Source organism: Amblyomma mixtum, chromosome 9 (genome assembly GCF_055824585.1).
Source record: "Amblyomma mixtum isolate Tamu chromosome 9, ASM5582458v1, whole genome shotgun sequence".
NCBI classification, from domain to species: Eukaryota; Metazoa; Arthropoda; class Arachnida; order Ixodida; family Ixodidae; genus Amblyomma; species Amblyomma mixtum.
The window spans coordinates 25,416,429-25,432,806 of NC_143020.1; the positions used below are offsets into that span (position 1 = coordinate 25,416,429).

The 16,378-nt window shown below is 46.8% G+C and overlaps 1 protein-coding gene across 1 annotated transcript; it reads right to left on the minus strand.

The window, feature by feature from the left end:
• Positions 1-3,170: 3,170 nt before the first annotated feature.
• On the minus strand, positions 3,171-8,462 carry LOC149328542 (uncharacterized). The gene is made up of 5 exons (XM_089562197.1): positions 8,302-8,462; positions 7,407-7,571; positions 6,719-6,821; positions 6,200-6,295; positions 3,171-5,804 (listed from the first exon to the last, which is right to left on the minus strand). Exons 1-5 carry the CDS (start codon positions 8,439-8,441, stop codon positions 4,785-4,787), a joined length of 1,524 nt encoding a protein of 507 aa, XP_089418323.1. The 5' UTR covers positions 8,442-8,462; the 3' UTR covers positions 3,171-4,784.
• Between the last annotated feature and the right edge of the window lie 7,916 nt (positions 8,463-16,378).

The window sequence follows — 16,378 nt, forward strand, 5'->3', positions numbered from 1 at the left end:
CCTAGACATTCGCCAGCACAACGGGGGCTTTTCTGCTCTCCCTTCTGTGCACCATATTGAAACTCCCCGTGGAAGCTGTACGTCAACAGGACATCATCCGTATAAATACACGCAACAACTCGTTCACCGCGAGTACGCCTTCAGAAGAGCGCGCGGCGCGCTACGTGCAGATCACCTCCCTACTCGTCGGGGACACGACGTACCCGGTGAAAGCTTACATACCCCAACCCGACAACGCCGTCTATGACCAGCAGGCAGAAGAGATCGTCTACGACCTCCAAACCTATAACAAGAGTGATTCCTACACAATTTCCGACGCGAGGCAACTGGGCAAGACTAAGTCGATCCTTGTCACTTTCATGAACACCAAAAAAGTCCCCGGGCAAATCAAATTCTATGGGGCAATCTACAACTGCTACCCTTTCTTGGCGAAATCCGAAGCATGCTCCAACTGTCGGAAGGCAAAAGAGAAGGCAAGGGTACCAGAAGGCCGCGGAAAGTAAGGTCGGTGGTTGAGATCAAGAAGTTTGCGGGGATACGGAGGCCGTAGCTGGCAAAGGAAAATGGGACATGCCTTTGCCCTGAAGTGGGCGTAGTCGGGCTGATGATGATGAAAGTAATACATTAGCCTAATGGAGCTGAATACCAGCGCGCTACTGCAACGCTCACTAAAAAAAAAATAGAACGAAGCGCAAGCAGAGAAAGCCGGGAATCGCTAGCAGCGTATTATGATCTCGCATTCCCTGTAATCTATATGGAAACCCTGCTAGTGTGAAAAAGCAGGGAGTGGTAGATGAAAAATCCCTACCCTGTATGGTCTGGGACAGACCCCTCCCCATTGTGGCAAGGCTGCCTGCGTTGTCAGGCTATACGCGCCGAGCACCGCCTATAGGGGCGCCACTGAAAGCCGCCTCGCGGCCGCCGCAGGAAACACAGACGGGGCACTTTCCCCGGCTTCCCCATTGAAGCACCAAGCATGGCCGAAGTTCGCGCATGTGATTTGCCGTTTGTGCGGGTGCGTGAAGACTATTTCTGCGGAGACAGCCTCCGAAAAGGAAGTAAACTGTTTGAAAGCGGACATGTGTCCGACGTCGCAGCTGTATGGGACGACCCGATCCGCATTCGCGCAAAATGCTTGCCGCAAACAAGTGTCACGAAGCCCGGCTACGACGTGGAGCTGATCGTGAGTACATCGCCTCATTTTTTGGTTTTAAATCAGTGTTTACGCTTAAGCGATGTGTTTCCAGAAAGGTCTCATAAATCCACTTTATTTTTCTGCAACTGCGTGGTGCCTGCCTCGCACGCCCGATCGAGCGGCCAGCAATGAAGGCGCGCGCGACAGACGCTTCGGCGGTACGCTTGTAAACAGGCGAACATGCATAATGCTGATCGGCAGTGGTTTTCGTCGCCTTTATTAAATTCGGCAACGCTGTGATGTGTCGTTGAATTAGCGACAGAGCATCACTTATAGCTACAAGTATGTTTGATGTAACGCTAGTTTGTGCGGAGCCCGCCTCACTGCACGCTGTCTGAGAGTAGTAAAATTGTAAATTGTAGATTTCAAAGTCTCGAAGCGGCGCACGGGCTATGAGAGATGCTGTAGATGAGCTCTCTGCATTATGTGTGGATTATGTGAAGAAATGAGTATGGTAAACAGTAAACAATTGTTTTTGCAAGAGGTAGCTTCTTGTGTTGTCGGATTCTGTCTCCCGAAGCTCGCTGCTCGCCTTGCTTTTTCGCGCTGCCTACGCGCGTAGGTCACATCACAAGCCGAGCTTGGTCGTAAAAATAACGCTTCGTCGTATCGAGTAATTGCTGCCGCGCTGGCTCAGTGGTTGTGGCGCTCGGCTGCTGACTTGAAAAGGCGCTAGTTCTATCCTGTCCGCGGCGGTCGAAATTCGATGGAGGCGAAATTCTAGAGGCCCGTGTACTGTGCGATGCCAGTGCACGTTCAGGAACCCCAGGTGGTCGAAATTTCCGGAGCCCTTCACTACGGCGTCCCTCATAGCCAGAGTCGCTTTGGCACGTTAAATCCCCATAAACCATAGATTTGTTACTGACGAACTCAACCTGCAAGCAACGGGATTGTTTGCTTTCGCGTAATTAGAGCCAACGCTCTAAGTTAACATGCTTTGATTCAAATTCAGCTTAAAATGTTTTTTTTTTATTATTATTGACAGGTACCAGAACTTGCCCTCGAGGATGCAATGTGCACCTGCAAGGCAGGGAATGGAGGCCGCTGCAAGCATATAGCAGCAGTTGTGCACTATGTGAATTGCACACAAAACAACTCGTGTACAAGTGGCCCAAGAAGCTGGGGAAAGCCGTCTGTTAAAAGTCTGGGCATTTATAAAAAAGGAGCCTGCCTGGACAGCTTCCTTGGACGAGCAGTGGAGCAAGTTGTTTCTTTGCCACCAGCTGCTCCACCTGTGCAGGATGCAACGGCAGTTGCTGCACTACTTGATGGACTGTGGGGTGAAGACTGCTCACTGGTTACAGCAATTGGCCACGAGCTCTCTGTGAGAGTGAGCGAAGAACCTGAAGAGCAAGTGGCAGCCCTTTCACCGACACCAAGTGTCACTCGAGGCAATGTGCGCACTTCAGCACTGCACCGTTGTAGTGAACCATGGAGCAACACTGACAACGAAATGGAGTTTTACATGGGGCATGTAATGGCAACACGACAAGAAATTGCAGACATAGAAATGAAAACACGAGAACCCAAAAGGGATGTGAGCTTCTGGAAAAATATGCGTGCCACTCGCATTTCTGCTAGCAGCAAGGCACACACCATTCTGAGGTCCAGGCGGCAACCTGCTCAAGTGGCTGAAGGGCTTTTGAAAGAGAAAAGTTTTTGGTCACCAGCTACAGCCTACGGTATTGCCTTAGAAGCGGAAGCAGTGACATTATTTGCCAGTGAGGCTGGCGCAGAGGTTCACAAGTGCGGCCTATCCGTAATGTTGGAGCAGCCATGGCTCTGCTGCACACCTGATGGAATTGCCTCTAAAGAATCAAAGGAATTTTTACTAGAGGTAAAATGCCCTTATACATGCAAAAACAAATCGATTGTGGACTTTGAGAAAAAGGTTTGCAATGTGCCATACTTGATGTTCAGTGGTACAATACTGGAACTGAAGAAAACACACATGTATTTCACCCAAGTTCAAGTGTCGCTGTATGTGCTGGGACTCGAACTATGTTACTTGTATGTGTACTCCAAACATCAGCAAGTCACCGTGCAAGTTCCTGTAGACAAAGACTTTCTGTGCGCATCTATTCCCAAGCTTGAGAAATTCTATTTCTCACAGTTGCTGCCCGCTTTAGCAAGGGTAGCAAGCAATGGGGCATGTTAATTCGGACACAAAGAAGCATGCTTAGTGTCAAAGGTTTTATCATCACCTTTATTAAATAAACACATTTTCACAGTTCACATCAATGATTTCGTTTTTTTTTTCATTACAAGCAAGAAATACAGGGTTCATGCTGGTTTTCAGCCATGAAATTCAAGGATCTTCAAGGACTTCCAAGGACCCCCGACTATTTCTTTCAAGGACTTAGCAACACAGCATTTTATTAAAGAAACATTTCTTACATCTCATGTATCTAGCAATTATTGCACAAGAGACTTTTAACGTAACAAATAAACCTCTATTGAGGGCCGTTTACCAATAAAGAGTTGCTAGTAAGAGCGGCAACTGCGATAAAAACAAATTTCTGCCGTTTCTACCAGCAGCTGTACCTCACATCTGTCCCGCGTCTGCAAGCTTCGCTGTTGAAAATGTCGTGGAACTTGACCACACCTTTATTTTATTATAAGCTGATGAATTTGACATCTAGCCTTATGAAAAGCACACCTTTCACTCAGCTCTGGCCACTTTAGACGTGCCGTTGGCTGCGGTTTCAGTGCGAAACAGGCTAGGCGTACCAACGACTACGGCAGCCAAGCAGCAGCGTAGTCCATCGCCAGACGTGCCTGTGCACGGCATCATTTTGAAAAGATTGGCACCTGAGCCAGCATGCTCAGTCTTTGCTCGAAATCATTCTAATAACAAAGCTGTTTTGACTGTTCTGGTGCGAACTTTATGCATGTATAGCGAGCTAATCTGTGCTTGATCACTGTTGCCTGCATGAAGGAATACTCCCTGCATGGAGGCGCAGCTGTGAATGACGCCGAAGCCACTATAACTTCGCTTTTTATGGTGGACAAATTTTTCACAATGGCTTTAGGTGCATCCTGCGTTGCGTTAGCGGAGCGACGCACGTGTGCCTGCTGTGTGCTCGTGAACTGCTTATGTCGCATGTGTAGGCTCCCTACGCTTACGCCGCACCAGGTTCCTGCCCGAACCACATTCAGATTGTGTCTCTTTTCGCTTTGTGCCCAAACCTTGCTCTTGGGGCAGGTTACGGGGTGACGGAAGCCATGTGTGGCGTCGGGCGGAGACAGTGGGGCTTCATCTGCATTTACGCAGAGCTCTTGCCGAAGGGACGGTGATCAAAGCCACAGAGGTGCAGTTCCAGTAAAGTTATCTCCAAAGGGTTAATTTGTGAAAAAAAAAATAAAATTTAAAGGATACTAGCATTTTTTAACGGCCGTCTCCCTCATCACACCAAAATTCAAGGGTTTTCAAGGACCCCATGAAAATTCCTGAACTCTCAAGGCCCTTAAAAACACTTCTTCCAAATTCAAGGGTTTTCAAGGACCCGCATGGACCCTGGAAATATGTGTTCAATTCCTTGTCTCAATATGATACATGCACTGCATTGATGACCCATAAAGTTGCCATCTATGGCTGCTCTTTTGGCTTAATAATTGGCTTTTGAAGATTTGTGAGCACACCACACATGTCAATTATTTTTGCAGCATGTGGAACCAAGTCTGCCGAGAGTTTCTCAGAAAGTATGCGATAAATCTTCATTCTTTGGATACATCGCTCAACATGTATCCTAGCAGTCGCAACCTTGTAAGTTTCAAAAACTTCTTCTCTAGTAAATGGTTCATTAGGACGGGCAAACACTGGCATATGAAATTTAACACCACGGTCTGCCAGCTGACTTCTTATTTGCGGAAACCCCTTGTCGGCCAAGACAATGTCACCTGGGTTCAAAAGATGTAATATTCCACTATCTGTTGTGATTAAGGAATCTGTGGCACGGCCACCATAAGGTCTAGACAGAAAGCTAATTATTCCACTTGGCGTGATGCCAACGAGAAACTTCACTGTATAGCAGCCTTTGTAACTAGAAAACATGAGAACTTTTTCATGCACTGTAGTTGGCGCAGAGCAAGGGACCTCAGTGCAATCAATTATGACTCGACACTGGCTGTAGTGTGGCTTGAAGCAGTCTGGCATCATAAGTTCATTTGTTGCCTTTGAGGGCCAATATATGAGGGGTCGCATTTTCTGGTGTAGAATATTCAGGACGAGAAAGAAATGACGGGAACATGTTGTTCGATGAATACTAAAAAAGACTGCTAGAGCTGAGTATGATAAGTTTAACTTAATCTTCATTAAAAACAGTAAAAGCTTGTTTGATGTGCTCACAACTTCAGCATGCCGTTGAGGATTCACAGAAGCAAGCAGGATATTTTGCAGCTTGTCAAATACTGGAATAGAGACGCCAGCAATGGAAGTCAGAACTTCTGCCCTTTTTGGGGGGTTACAAGCTGCCACACTCTGGTACCCAGTGAAGCCAGAAGTAGGCACTGTGTCAACCACATTCATTGGGTCACAGGCAGAGTCCCTAGTTTCGAAAGATGTGCCTGATGCTGCATCCCTGCAGCTTTTCTTCCAAGGAAGCACAGCCTGTTAGAAACAGATGAAAATTAGTTTTCAGTGCTGCTTGCGTGCATGTTCCAAATACCAAGAACAATAAAATAAAAAGGGGGTACTTGTTTTTGTGAGAAATGTGCAATTAAACAGGATTTACTTTAAAAACCATATAACAGAGGACAGCGAAAGACAGGAAAAAGAGATAATAGAATTTAGCAAACTATATTTTATTTTGCTTGGTGTATCATGCATGCACTCCACTGGCACATGCAAATGAAGCTATAAATATGCTACCACAATGTAAACGAAGCTGTTGGTTGGTCCAATTGCTCCGTATATATGCTCTTTTGTCCATGCACGGTGTGTACAGGAGGGAGAGGAAAATGCATCAAGCACATTAGTTGCAGTGGCAGATAAATGGCACTTACCTGTGTCTCAGCATCGCATCCTGTCATACAGCATAAAAAAATACTTGGCAAGTCACTGCTTGAAGCCCATGTGCAAGGGTCTGTTTGTGTTTCCACCTGCACAAATATACGAGCGTAGTGTAAGCTGCCACACAATTATACCTTTCCTGCTACTTGCAGTCAAAAGTGCAATGCAGTGAAACCAAGCTTCACATCGGCAAAATAAACTGAGACAGAGAGAAAAGATCTGGCTGCTCCACCCCTCACAAACTGCCTCATACTCTGTCTATGAGCTCCATTCTGTTCTGGCCTGTCCTAGCTGCCTTGAACCCTACACAACCCTTTAAAGCAGGCTGGATACTGAGAAATATTGATAGGTATATAGCCGTGGGTTACGATGATCAGCATGGGTGAAACACTTTCCTTGAGGAAGGAATGCCAATTAATATTAGAATAATATATATAGACAGCATGCCTCCCCTTTTTTTAATTTGCTGAAAACAAAAGATTGCTTGTAAGAGTTGGGACAGTGATACATACGCTCCTCTTTGTGAGCTCCAAACCACTGTGTGCAGAGCATTCTTCCTCCGGAAGGTCGGCTGGAGCAGGATCACTGGTTGTTTGCAGCTCACGTGACCGCAACCTGCAGTTGGTATATTGGATTCAAGGTGTAGGTGCCCCTTACTAAGGGTTTTTTATATAAGCAAGCAGCTAATTAGCCATGACAAACCTGCAAATTTGGCATGCTCTTAAGCACACTTGGAGAAATTTCAGTGTGTACTTTTGTCCGTACTGAAAATGAGCCACAACGTAGTTAATGTTGCTCCTTTGTTTCACTCTTCATCTCGACTTACAAGAAACCTCACATATGGTAATTTTTGATTTTGGGGATATTAGACTGGTGTAAAGCGTTCTCAAGTGGACCAAACAAATTTATAAACCATTATCAGTAGAGCCACGGCAGCCTGTGCGAAGCATTCAGTGACACAAGTAAACAAATGCAAAGCAGCTGAGTAAAGACTGGAGACCCTGCCAGCCTGATTGCTCACCTCTGTATGAGCCAGCTGTGGTTCAATAAGCTCAAATTAAATTAAAAGGCTGGCACCACAGAACTTTTGCCTCGTCTGTCATCATGCGAGAAGTTTCACAACATTATGTCATGTAATTACCTGACTAGCATTACCAAGGTTGAAATGAAAAGCAGCAAGGCAACCAGAAAGCGAATTACCTTTGGTACCTCTCAGATGACCCTGGGTTCGAGCATCTGTAAGCAGTTGGAAATACTGTAGGTAGGTATGATGGGCTCCTCGGGTCATTTGATTTTTCGCCATTCACGAAATGCTGGCTGCAGAGCCTGCTGTTTTTGGTAGGCTCCCAAGGGCTCCCATCTTTGCTAAATTCGAAAGAAAGCAAAGCAAACGTGCGTCAACAAATAAGCTGTAAGAAGTGTTAGTCAAAAACGAATACAGGCGATTATATATTTAAAACTGTCCACGAACTTACAACCAGCTGCTTTCCGATTACATACAAACAAATGTAAAGATAAAGCAAGGTGGCCTGAAGTAAGAGCCACAATCATGACATATTTTCCGCGTAAGAATCAAACCACCACAACACTGTTAGACAGCACAAATATGCTGAATTCATGCCAGCTATAAACCGCAATATTTGCGCAGATACGAAAGCCGCAGCATGCCAATTCCGCAAATACACGCAGCGAATGATATTCCGTAACAAAGCGAAAATTTGAGCCAGCTGTGCAAAATCCAGAGCGAGTAGTATGCACACAGTAGCAACGCTTCATAGCTTGCGCGTCGCTAAACACACAGGTGCATAATGAGTTCGGAAACGATCTAGAGCCACGCGTGAAACATCATGCGATTCGTGCTGCGTTCGCTGTGATGAAAAGCGCCGTGCACAAGACGCGCCATAAACGATCAGTTGAGCCACGTGAAAAAGCGAGCAACTTTCTTTCGCATACAACTATGAAAGCAGCAATCAAAATGAACTGGTGATGCTTGACAGGGCATACATAATAACACCATTAACATTTCATACCCGCACCGTGAAAGCGCTGCAGTAAATATTACAAAAGCAACGAGACGCGAGTAGCTAGCACTCACTTTTTTCTCCGGACGGCGACGATCCACTGTTTTCTTCGCTCCTGTTCGTAAGGGCGGCCAGGAAACTTGTAGAAACGCGTTCCCGGGGAGCTTTTGTAGCTGTTCGAGCACCCCACTACGCAACAGTTGTTTTTAGACATGGTCCAGGCTCTAAGAGAAGCATATGCACCGAGCGAACGCGATTTTCATGCGCCAGAACCTCGACTGCGTAGAAACGAGATGAGAAAGGCCCGGCGGAAGCCCCGCTTGTGTTTCGTGACGCCGCCGACAGGCGGCGCAACCTCTGCAATGCTCAGAGCGTATAGACCGATGGATGGATGGATGGATAGGAGCGCCCCCTTTGAAACGGGGTGGTGGCAATTGCCACCATGCTCAGCTTTTCTTTATTTATTATTTTTTTGTTTACTGTGTTGGCAATTCTCATTAAGATTCTCCATCAACTTTGCCTACGGTTTCCTACTATTCTAACCTTATGCCACATCTCTGCTTTTCAACCACCAATCCTCCAATCGCTTTTTGCTGACTTCCACTGCAGATTTATTTACATGACCATTGTTATCTTTAAACCCTAGGGCCTCAGAAAGAGTGACTGTGCCTGCATCGACATCCGGATGGATACCATCACATTTGATTATGAGGTGTTCAATTGTTTCCACAGATCTACCACACACTGCACATGTGTCATCTTCTTCGTTAAATTTCTTTTTGTAGCTGCGCGTTCTAAGACACCCTGATCTAGCTTCAAAAAGTAGGGCACTGCCTCTTGAGTTATCATAGAAAAATTCTTTCCTGATCTGCCTTTTCCAGAATCGATATAGTTCTACACTATGTTTCTTTTCCATTGAATTCATCCAATTTTTAACTTCCGCGTTTTTAACCTGTCGTTTAATGCTCTTTCTTTCTCCGTCCTCATGACCGGCATACTTACTGGTTAGTTTTCTAGTTCTTTTCCGCCACTGTGAGTCAACGTTCTTTCTGTATAAATATTTAAATACCTTAGCTGCCCATCTGTTACCGTCCAATTTCCTCAGGCGTTCTTCATATAGTATTTTACTCTTAGCTTCCCGTGCCTCAAACGATGCCCAGCCCATATCCCCTTGTACTGCCTCGTTTGTGGTTTTGCCGTGGGCACCTAGTGCTAATCTTCCAACAGCTCTCTGATTTACGTCTAATCTCGACTGAACTTCTGCCCTTAAGCACAGAACCGCATTGCCGAAAGTAAGTCCCGGCACCATTATTCCTTTCCAAATACCTCTTAGTACTTCATATTTGTTGTACCCCCATAATGCCCTATGTTTCATTATCCCGGCGTCTCTTCGTCCTTTTGCCCTAAGAGCCTGTTCATGCTTTTCCGTGTATATCTGCCCTTCGTTTAGCCATATCCCGAGGTATTTGTATTCGGCCACTTTGGGTATTTCGTGGCCTTGTATTGTAAGCACCTGATCAGTTGTATCGTTAAAAATCATCACACCTGATTTAGTTGCACTAAAACTGAATCCTAGAGCGTCTCCTTCGTCTCCACAGCAATTAACCAAAGTTTGTAAATCTTCCTGGCTATCTGCTAACAGTACAATATCGTCCGCATACATTAAACCCGGGAGTCGCTGCTCAACTACATTTCCGCCTAATCTGTACGATAGATTATAACCCAGATTACTTTCTTCTAGCCTTCTTTCCATATTTATCACGTAAAGCATGAACAGCAGCGGTGATAGAGGGCAACCTTGCCTTAATCCTTTGTGCACCCCTACAGTTGTGGTACTTTTTTTCCCTTCCCATGTAATTTCAACTTCATTATCTCGGTAGATTTCCTGTAGAAAATCAATTACCTCATCACCAATACCTAAATCTTTCAATATGATCCACAGGAGTTCCCTGTTCACGTTATCGTATGCACCGCTTATGTCTAGAAAGGCTATAAACAGAGGTCTATTTTCCGCCTTAGCTATTTCTATGCATTGGGTAAGCACGAACAGGCTATCATCTAACCGCCTACCCCTTCTGAACCCATTCTGAAGTTCTCCGAGTATCCTATTCCCTTCTACCCATGACTGCATTTTTAATTTCACCGCCTGCATTGCCAGCCTGTACATAACAGATGTTATCGTAATCGGACGGAAGGATTTTATGTTCATCTTATCTCCTTTCCCTTTATAAATCAAATTCATTTTACTCTGTCTCCAGCTGTGCGGAATTTGCTGATTTGTTATGACTGCCTCCAATGCTTTTATCAGCGCGTCCTTGCTTCTTGGGCCAAGTTCATTAATCAGCTTAATTGGAATTTCGTCTATCCCTGCGGATGTGGTTTTAGGAATATTCGCTTCCGCCTTTTCCCAGTTAAGACTAGTCAGTTCTAAGCTGTTCTCTTTTGTGCTGTCCTGTGTTGCCGCCTCACTTGGGGAGATTACCCCATTGGCGTCGCTAAAAGACGCAGCTATAAATGACGTAATGTAGTCCACAGCATCGTCTCCCTCCAAACATTTTCCCTCAGCATCTATAATCTGTTCCTGCTTTCTTTGATTTGTTTTTCCCAACCAGCTTATATGGTTCCAGAATTTTCTTGGCCCCCCTTTATTTGCCTCGCGAACTTCAGCCAGCCATTTATCAGAGGACTGCTTTATTTTAGCCTGGACTAGGACCTGAACTTGCTGTTTCTTTTGACGATAAGATTCCCATTTTTTTCCTATTTCCTCTACAGATAACTGCGCCCTCTTTGCTTCTCTGTGTTCCCTTGAAGCCACCCGTCGTTGTTCGATGGCCTCCTTAATTTCCATATTCCACCAGCTTCGTGGCTTCCTCTTTCCTCTCCAGCGGTTAACTCCTTTCACTTGTTTCATTTTTGTAGCGATGAGCAGTTCCAACTGATTATAATCCCAATTTTCCATGTGGCGTTTCTCAATTATTTCTTCTATATCGGCTGATATTAGCGCTATTTGTTCATCATTTAATTTTGCGTTGTCTTTTGGACTTCGTTGCATTTCTCTTTTGACTAGGGCTCCCAACTGTAGACTAATACGTTTATGATCACTTCCTAGGCTGTCCTTCCCCTCTTCGTCTATTTCCATTATTGCGAGCTTGCTATAGATGCCCTGCGACATTAGACAGTAGTCAATGGTTGTTTGCCTGTTACGGGATTCCCACGTGATTTGTCCCTCACATTTAGTTTCTCTATTGACAATAACTAAGTTGTGCCGCTCACACAAGTCTAGCATTAACTTCCCGTTACAATCTGTGTATCCATCCAGATCCTCGATGTGGCCGTTCATGTCTCCAAGCAAAATAATATCGACACCGTCTCCAATCTGCTTTATATCGTCATTGAGGCACTTAACTAGATCCTTGTTTTCTTGCCTGCATTTGTCCCCGGTCCCTAAATAAACTACCCCTAGCCATGTCCTTTTGCCAGCAATTGTACCTGATACCCAGACATGTTCTTTGCAAGTTGATTTTATTCTTTGCCAATTTGTTCCTTGATGTATCAGCATACCTACTCCTCCTCCCTTCTTCTCCGTTGTTGTTCTGTTGCACCCTTCCCAGACATAGCCATCGATGAAAGGTGGATCTTCTAGATCCCTCAGATGTGTCTCGCATAGAGCGTACACACCTACTGCTTCGTCCTTTAACTGCTGTTCTATTTCTAGCCATTTCGCTCTCTTTCTACCCCCTTGCATGTTTATGTAACTGATCCTGGCGTTAAATTTCTTTTTCGTAGTTTTCTTTCTGGGCCTCCTAGTGGCCATTTTGTTGGGATCAGCCGCCATTGTTACATTTACATCGCTTCTACCTACCCCTACGCCCTGAGCCACCGTGGACCCCCTAAAAAAGCTACCGCTCGGCCTCCCAGGCGCCTGCCTATCTCTTCTCCTACCCTTCCACTGAAATGGATGCCATCTCGTCCAAAGTCTCTGCCCGAACCTGCCCTGTGCACTTCCTTGTTTATTTCTACCACCTCAAAGCCTTTCTCGAGACCTAACTGCCTTATCTCGCGATTAAGATTCACAACGTCTTTAGCAACCTCTGCATTCCTTCCTTGTACCTCAGGCACTGTACACACCACGATCTGCGCTTGCTGTGCTATCGCCCTTATACCGTCAACTCCCTCAGCTAATGTTTTCCCTACTTGTGCGGCGTTACCATTCAGGACATCATTTAGCCCCGCCGCTACCACTACCAAGTTACGCCTTGCAGCCTTCTCGGAAAGTTCACTTTTAGTCGCTGTCAGGACATCGTCCATTGTCTTTCCTGGAAACACCCCGACTGCTACCCGCCTATCACCCTTCACCCGGTCCAGAATAGCTCTTTTGCAGCGCCCCATGTTTGAGTCACCAGCGATAAGCACTAGGGTACTCTGTCACTCCCTCCTAACTTCCGGATCTCGCTGCCTCTTATCAGCGACTGTGCCCTCATTTCCTGGAAGTAGCCCGGACCCCTTCTCAGTACCGCCTCTCGAATTCCCAGCTGCCACCTGTGCATAGCTGTTCCTGCCTGAACATGTCTGACCTACTGGCCCCTCGCTGTCCATGTCAGTGCAAGCCCCATCCACGTGGCTGGCGCTGGAATGCCCGCCATTGTGGCTTCCAATGGCGGTGTCAGCCGTTTTTGACTCGATCTGAGATAGCTGTACTTGAAGCTTACGCTTCTCTGCCCTCTCTATCTGTAACTCTGTTTCTAGAGCATCCATCCTTAGCACTAGTTCGCTGTTCGCCTGTTCAGCCCTGTCCAGGCGTGCACCTAATACGCAGAATTTGCACATAAAATCTGCGCCTTCGGCCTCCTCCACTGAATCGAACCGCGTTTCTTTTAAATTCACCGATTCCTCACACTCCATACATCTAACCTTCAGTAACTTAACCATCGTAGCAACACTCGATTATTGCTTGCACCAAATGCCCAGATATCTACACGCTCAAGACGAAAACACTTCAAAACACGTGCAAAATCAAATAAAAGTCTGGCTACCGCAAATGCCGATCAATCACTTGGAAAAAAATAGCTATCTCTCTAAAAGTTAACGCACACACACAAAAAAAAAACACTGAGACAACTGTCGGCCAAATAGTCCCGGCCGAAATTAGGTCACTGACCTAAATTCTATTCCTTAACCTGCACTTCCCCTAACAGCCTAAAAAACTAAACGCACTTTTAAAACTATTAAAGGAAAGTACTCATCTATTTTACGCAGACGCTCTCGCAGTCTGTCCGGTCCCGGTCTCCACGCGTGATCCGAAGAGCACCAAAAACGCACGTCCGCACAGCACGGCTGTCAACTGTCAACCCTTTACAAAAGTTAGCGCCATCTAGTGAGAAAAACATGAACAGCGCACGGCGGCCATGTTTGGTTCCGTCCGTCCGCGCCGCCCGGAGTACTCGGAGGACAGTTCACTGTACCCGGAGAGTACGCGCCAACGTGAGCCCTCGTGGAACTCATGCACGCACAGCGAGCTTCATTGGAATTCCCGCAAGTGATTGCGTCATTTGTTGGCATCATAACAATCGGTGCTAGCACCAAGCTCCATTCGGAATGCCAGCATGTTGCTGCGTGCCTTTCTGCAGCCAGCGCAGCGTCGTAGACGCGCACGGAAACAAGGTGTGTATACGACCGTTCGTTTGCATTCTTGGTCGGCTTTACAAGTGTCACTTGCAGCATTTCAGGCATTACGGCATGTACCTCTGACTGGGAGATAGCTCATAGAACGCGATCGCGATCACCTGAAACAGCGAGGTTGTTTTGCGTGCAATGGAGCCTTGTGAACTTCACGAAAGCTTGTGCCGAGATGGAAAATGACACTGGAGAAGGAGCAATACATGTGTAACGAACGCTAAAGCTCGAATACATCTGTTGGAGCCTTTTGTACGTGGATTGCATTCGCCATTCTCTATTTGACTTATTACAAGGGCATGATTACCGAAGCTAGTTTTCAAACCATTGTGTGAAATGGCCGTGCATTGTGCAGATGGCAAAATGGTTGCCTAGGGCGCCCAAGCTGCCTGTTTCACGCTACAAAAGCGCCTGCCAAAGCCGCGGCGTCCTGTAAAGCAGGAAAAGATGAGGCATCACACGTGTAGCGTCATGCTCACATCCATCCCGTTTCAAAAGATGTTATCGCCTGATGACGCGTGCGAAGTCCGGTACGCGTCCAGAGCGCGCAGCTCAGGTTTGTAGTCTATGCCTATGAATACTTGCCAGCGCGATCCACAAAATAACGAAGCTTGCGTTTCACTCTAGTGGGTTTTCTCGAATCCCATGATGGTTTCTTATGGTGTCTTCGACTGGTCGTTTCAGATCGCTCTAGAGCACTCTGAGATGCAGCCGCACGTTCGGCTGGTCGAAATCAAGCGCTCTGACTACATTCGGCTGGTTCTTTCAGAGCGCCCGCCTCTAGCTCAGAGCGCTCTGAGGCGCTCCGAGAAAAAAGTCGGAGCGGCCCCGAGATGTGTTCACGTGACAGAGCCACTTCCGCCGTTTCGCGGAGGCGGATGCGAAGCCAGGGTAGCCAGGGCCACGGCCGCTTGATGCAAAGCGCAAAGCGAGGTGCGGCCAGCCACGTCGCGCCGCCGACCATGGGTGAGCACGTCCTGGCGGAGTTTACAGTAGCGGCCGCTGTTTTCGGTGGGGGCGCCACTGTTCGGGGACAGGTCCCGGGAGTGGACTCCCGAAGCGCTCCTTGCTTCGTCGTGTTCGAGCGCATTTGCCTTCCATATTCAATGCAAAATAAAAACCACTACTACTACTACTCACGTTCCTCATGTCTGCAGTGCTTTGTTTGGATTTTCTGCTGTGCGCGTGAGTGAGCACGTTTGCCTCGCGTCTACGGTGCTGGATTTGGACTTTTCGTGTGCGCGCGAATGAATGTTTGCCTCGTGTCTGCCGTGCACTCTTTGGGCTTTTCGTGCATGCGTGGTGGAGGTCAGGGACGTGTATGGGGCACGATGCCGTGCATCTGCTGTGTGCCACTGTCCATCACAAACTCCAGAAAACAGCCAACTGTGAGATATCATGAGTTTCACTCCGAACTACAGCGTCGAGAAGCGTGACTGAAAATATCGCTCGCCATGGACTGTCAGGGAAAGGAAAAAGTGAGCGCCAAGCGACAGGTCTCTGGCATGTTCCTTGCAGTTTACAGAGAATGACTACAAAAAGTAAGGTCAAGGAAGGTTCTTCGTCTTTGAATGGTTCCTTCCTTTTTGTATGACCATGCAATAAAAGTGTCAAGTACTTTGTGGTTTTCTCGGCTGCATGTGGGCTTATGAAGTTCCACAACTTCAGCTATAATGATCGTTTTTTTTTTCTCTTTTATAAATTGCAATAACTTGTGTATATAAGAGCCAAAATTCGACTTGACACGAAGCGGAAATTTACTGCGTGTGACCAACTGTGCGTGTCCGTCTCATTCACCGTCTACATGGGGTCGCGAGAAGTGAATAAAAATCAGGGAGCACTTTGACGATGTAAAGTGCGAAGAGGCGAAAGCCTTTAACCGCCTCTGTCAGTGTCCTCTGCTTGGCAACTGTTGAAGATCGTTTGGCGACTCTTGAACGCTTCCGTACGGCATCGCGAGCGCGTTTCGTAGCGGGCGACATTGGAGCGCGTGCGGGCTGCATCCTTCCTCGATCAACGTTCAGAGAGCACCTGAGAGAGCTCTGGGTGATACGACCATTGTGCAAACTTTTGACGTCAGTGCACATGCGCCGTTGTTAAACCACCTGTGGATTGCGCATGGGGCACTGTGCATGTGCAGTGTGCGCGTTGAGTGGGTATCATTAACTAATCATCATTACTGTTCGTACATCTACTACTACACCATTAACTATCATTACTGACTTTTCAAGTAACCATTAATGACAGCTGCCGCGGACGCATGGACGGACGGACACGCTGGCGAGTCATGAGACACAAAAGGCTTACGCCTTAAAGGAAGATCGAAAGCTTCAGGCGCCTTAATGCAACATCCTGAGGTACAGCCGCTCGCCCGGTCGTGCATCGTATAGGCGGCCGTTATGGACAGCGTTCAGGCATACACTTCCTACCTGCTGCGGTGATTGTGACATAATCGGCGTTTTCAATGACTACTCAAAA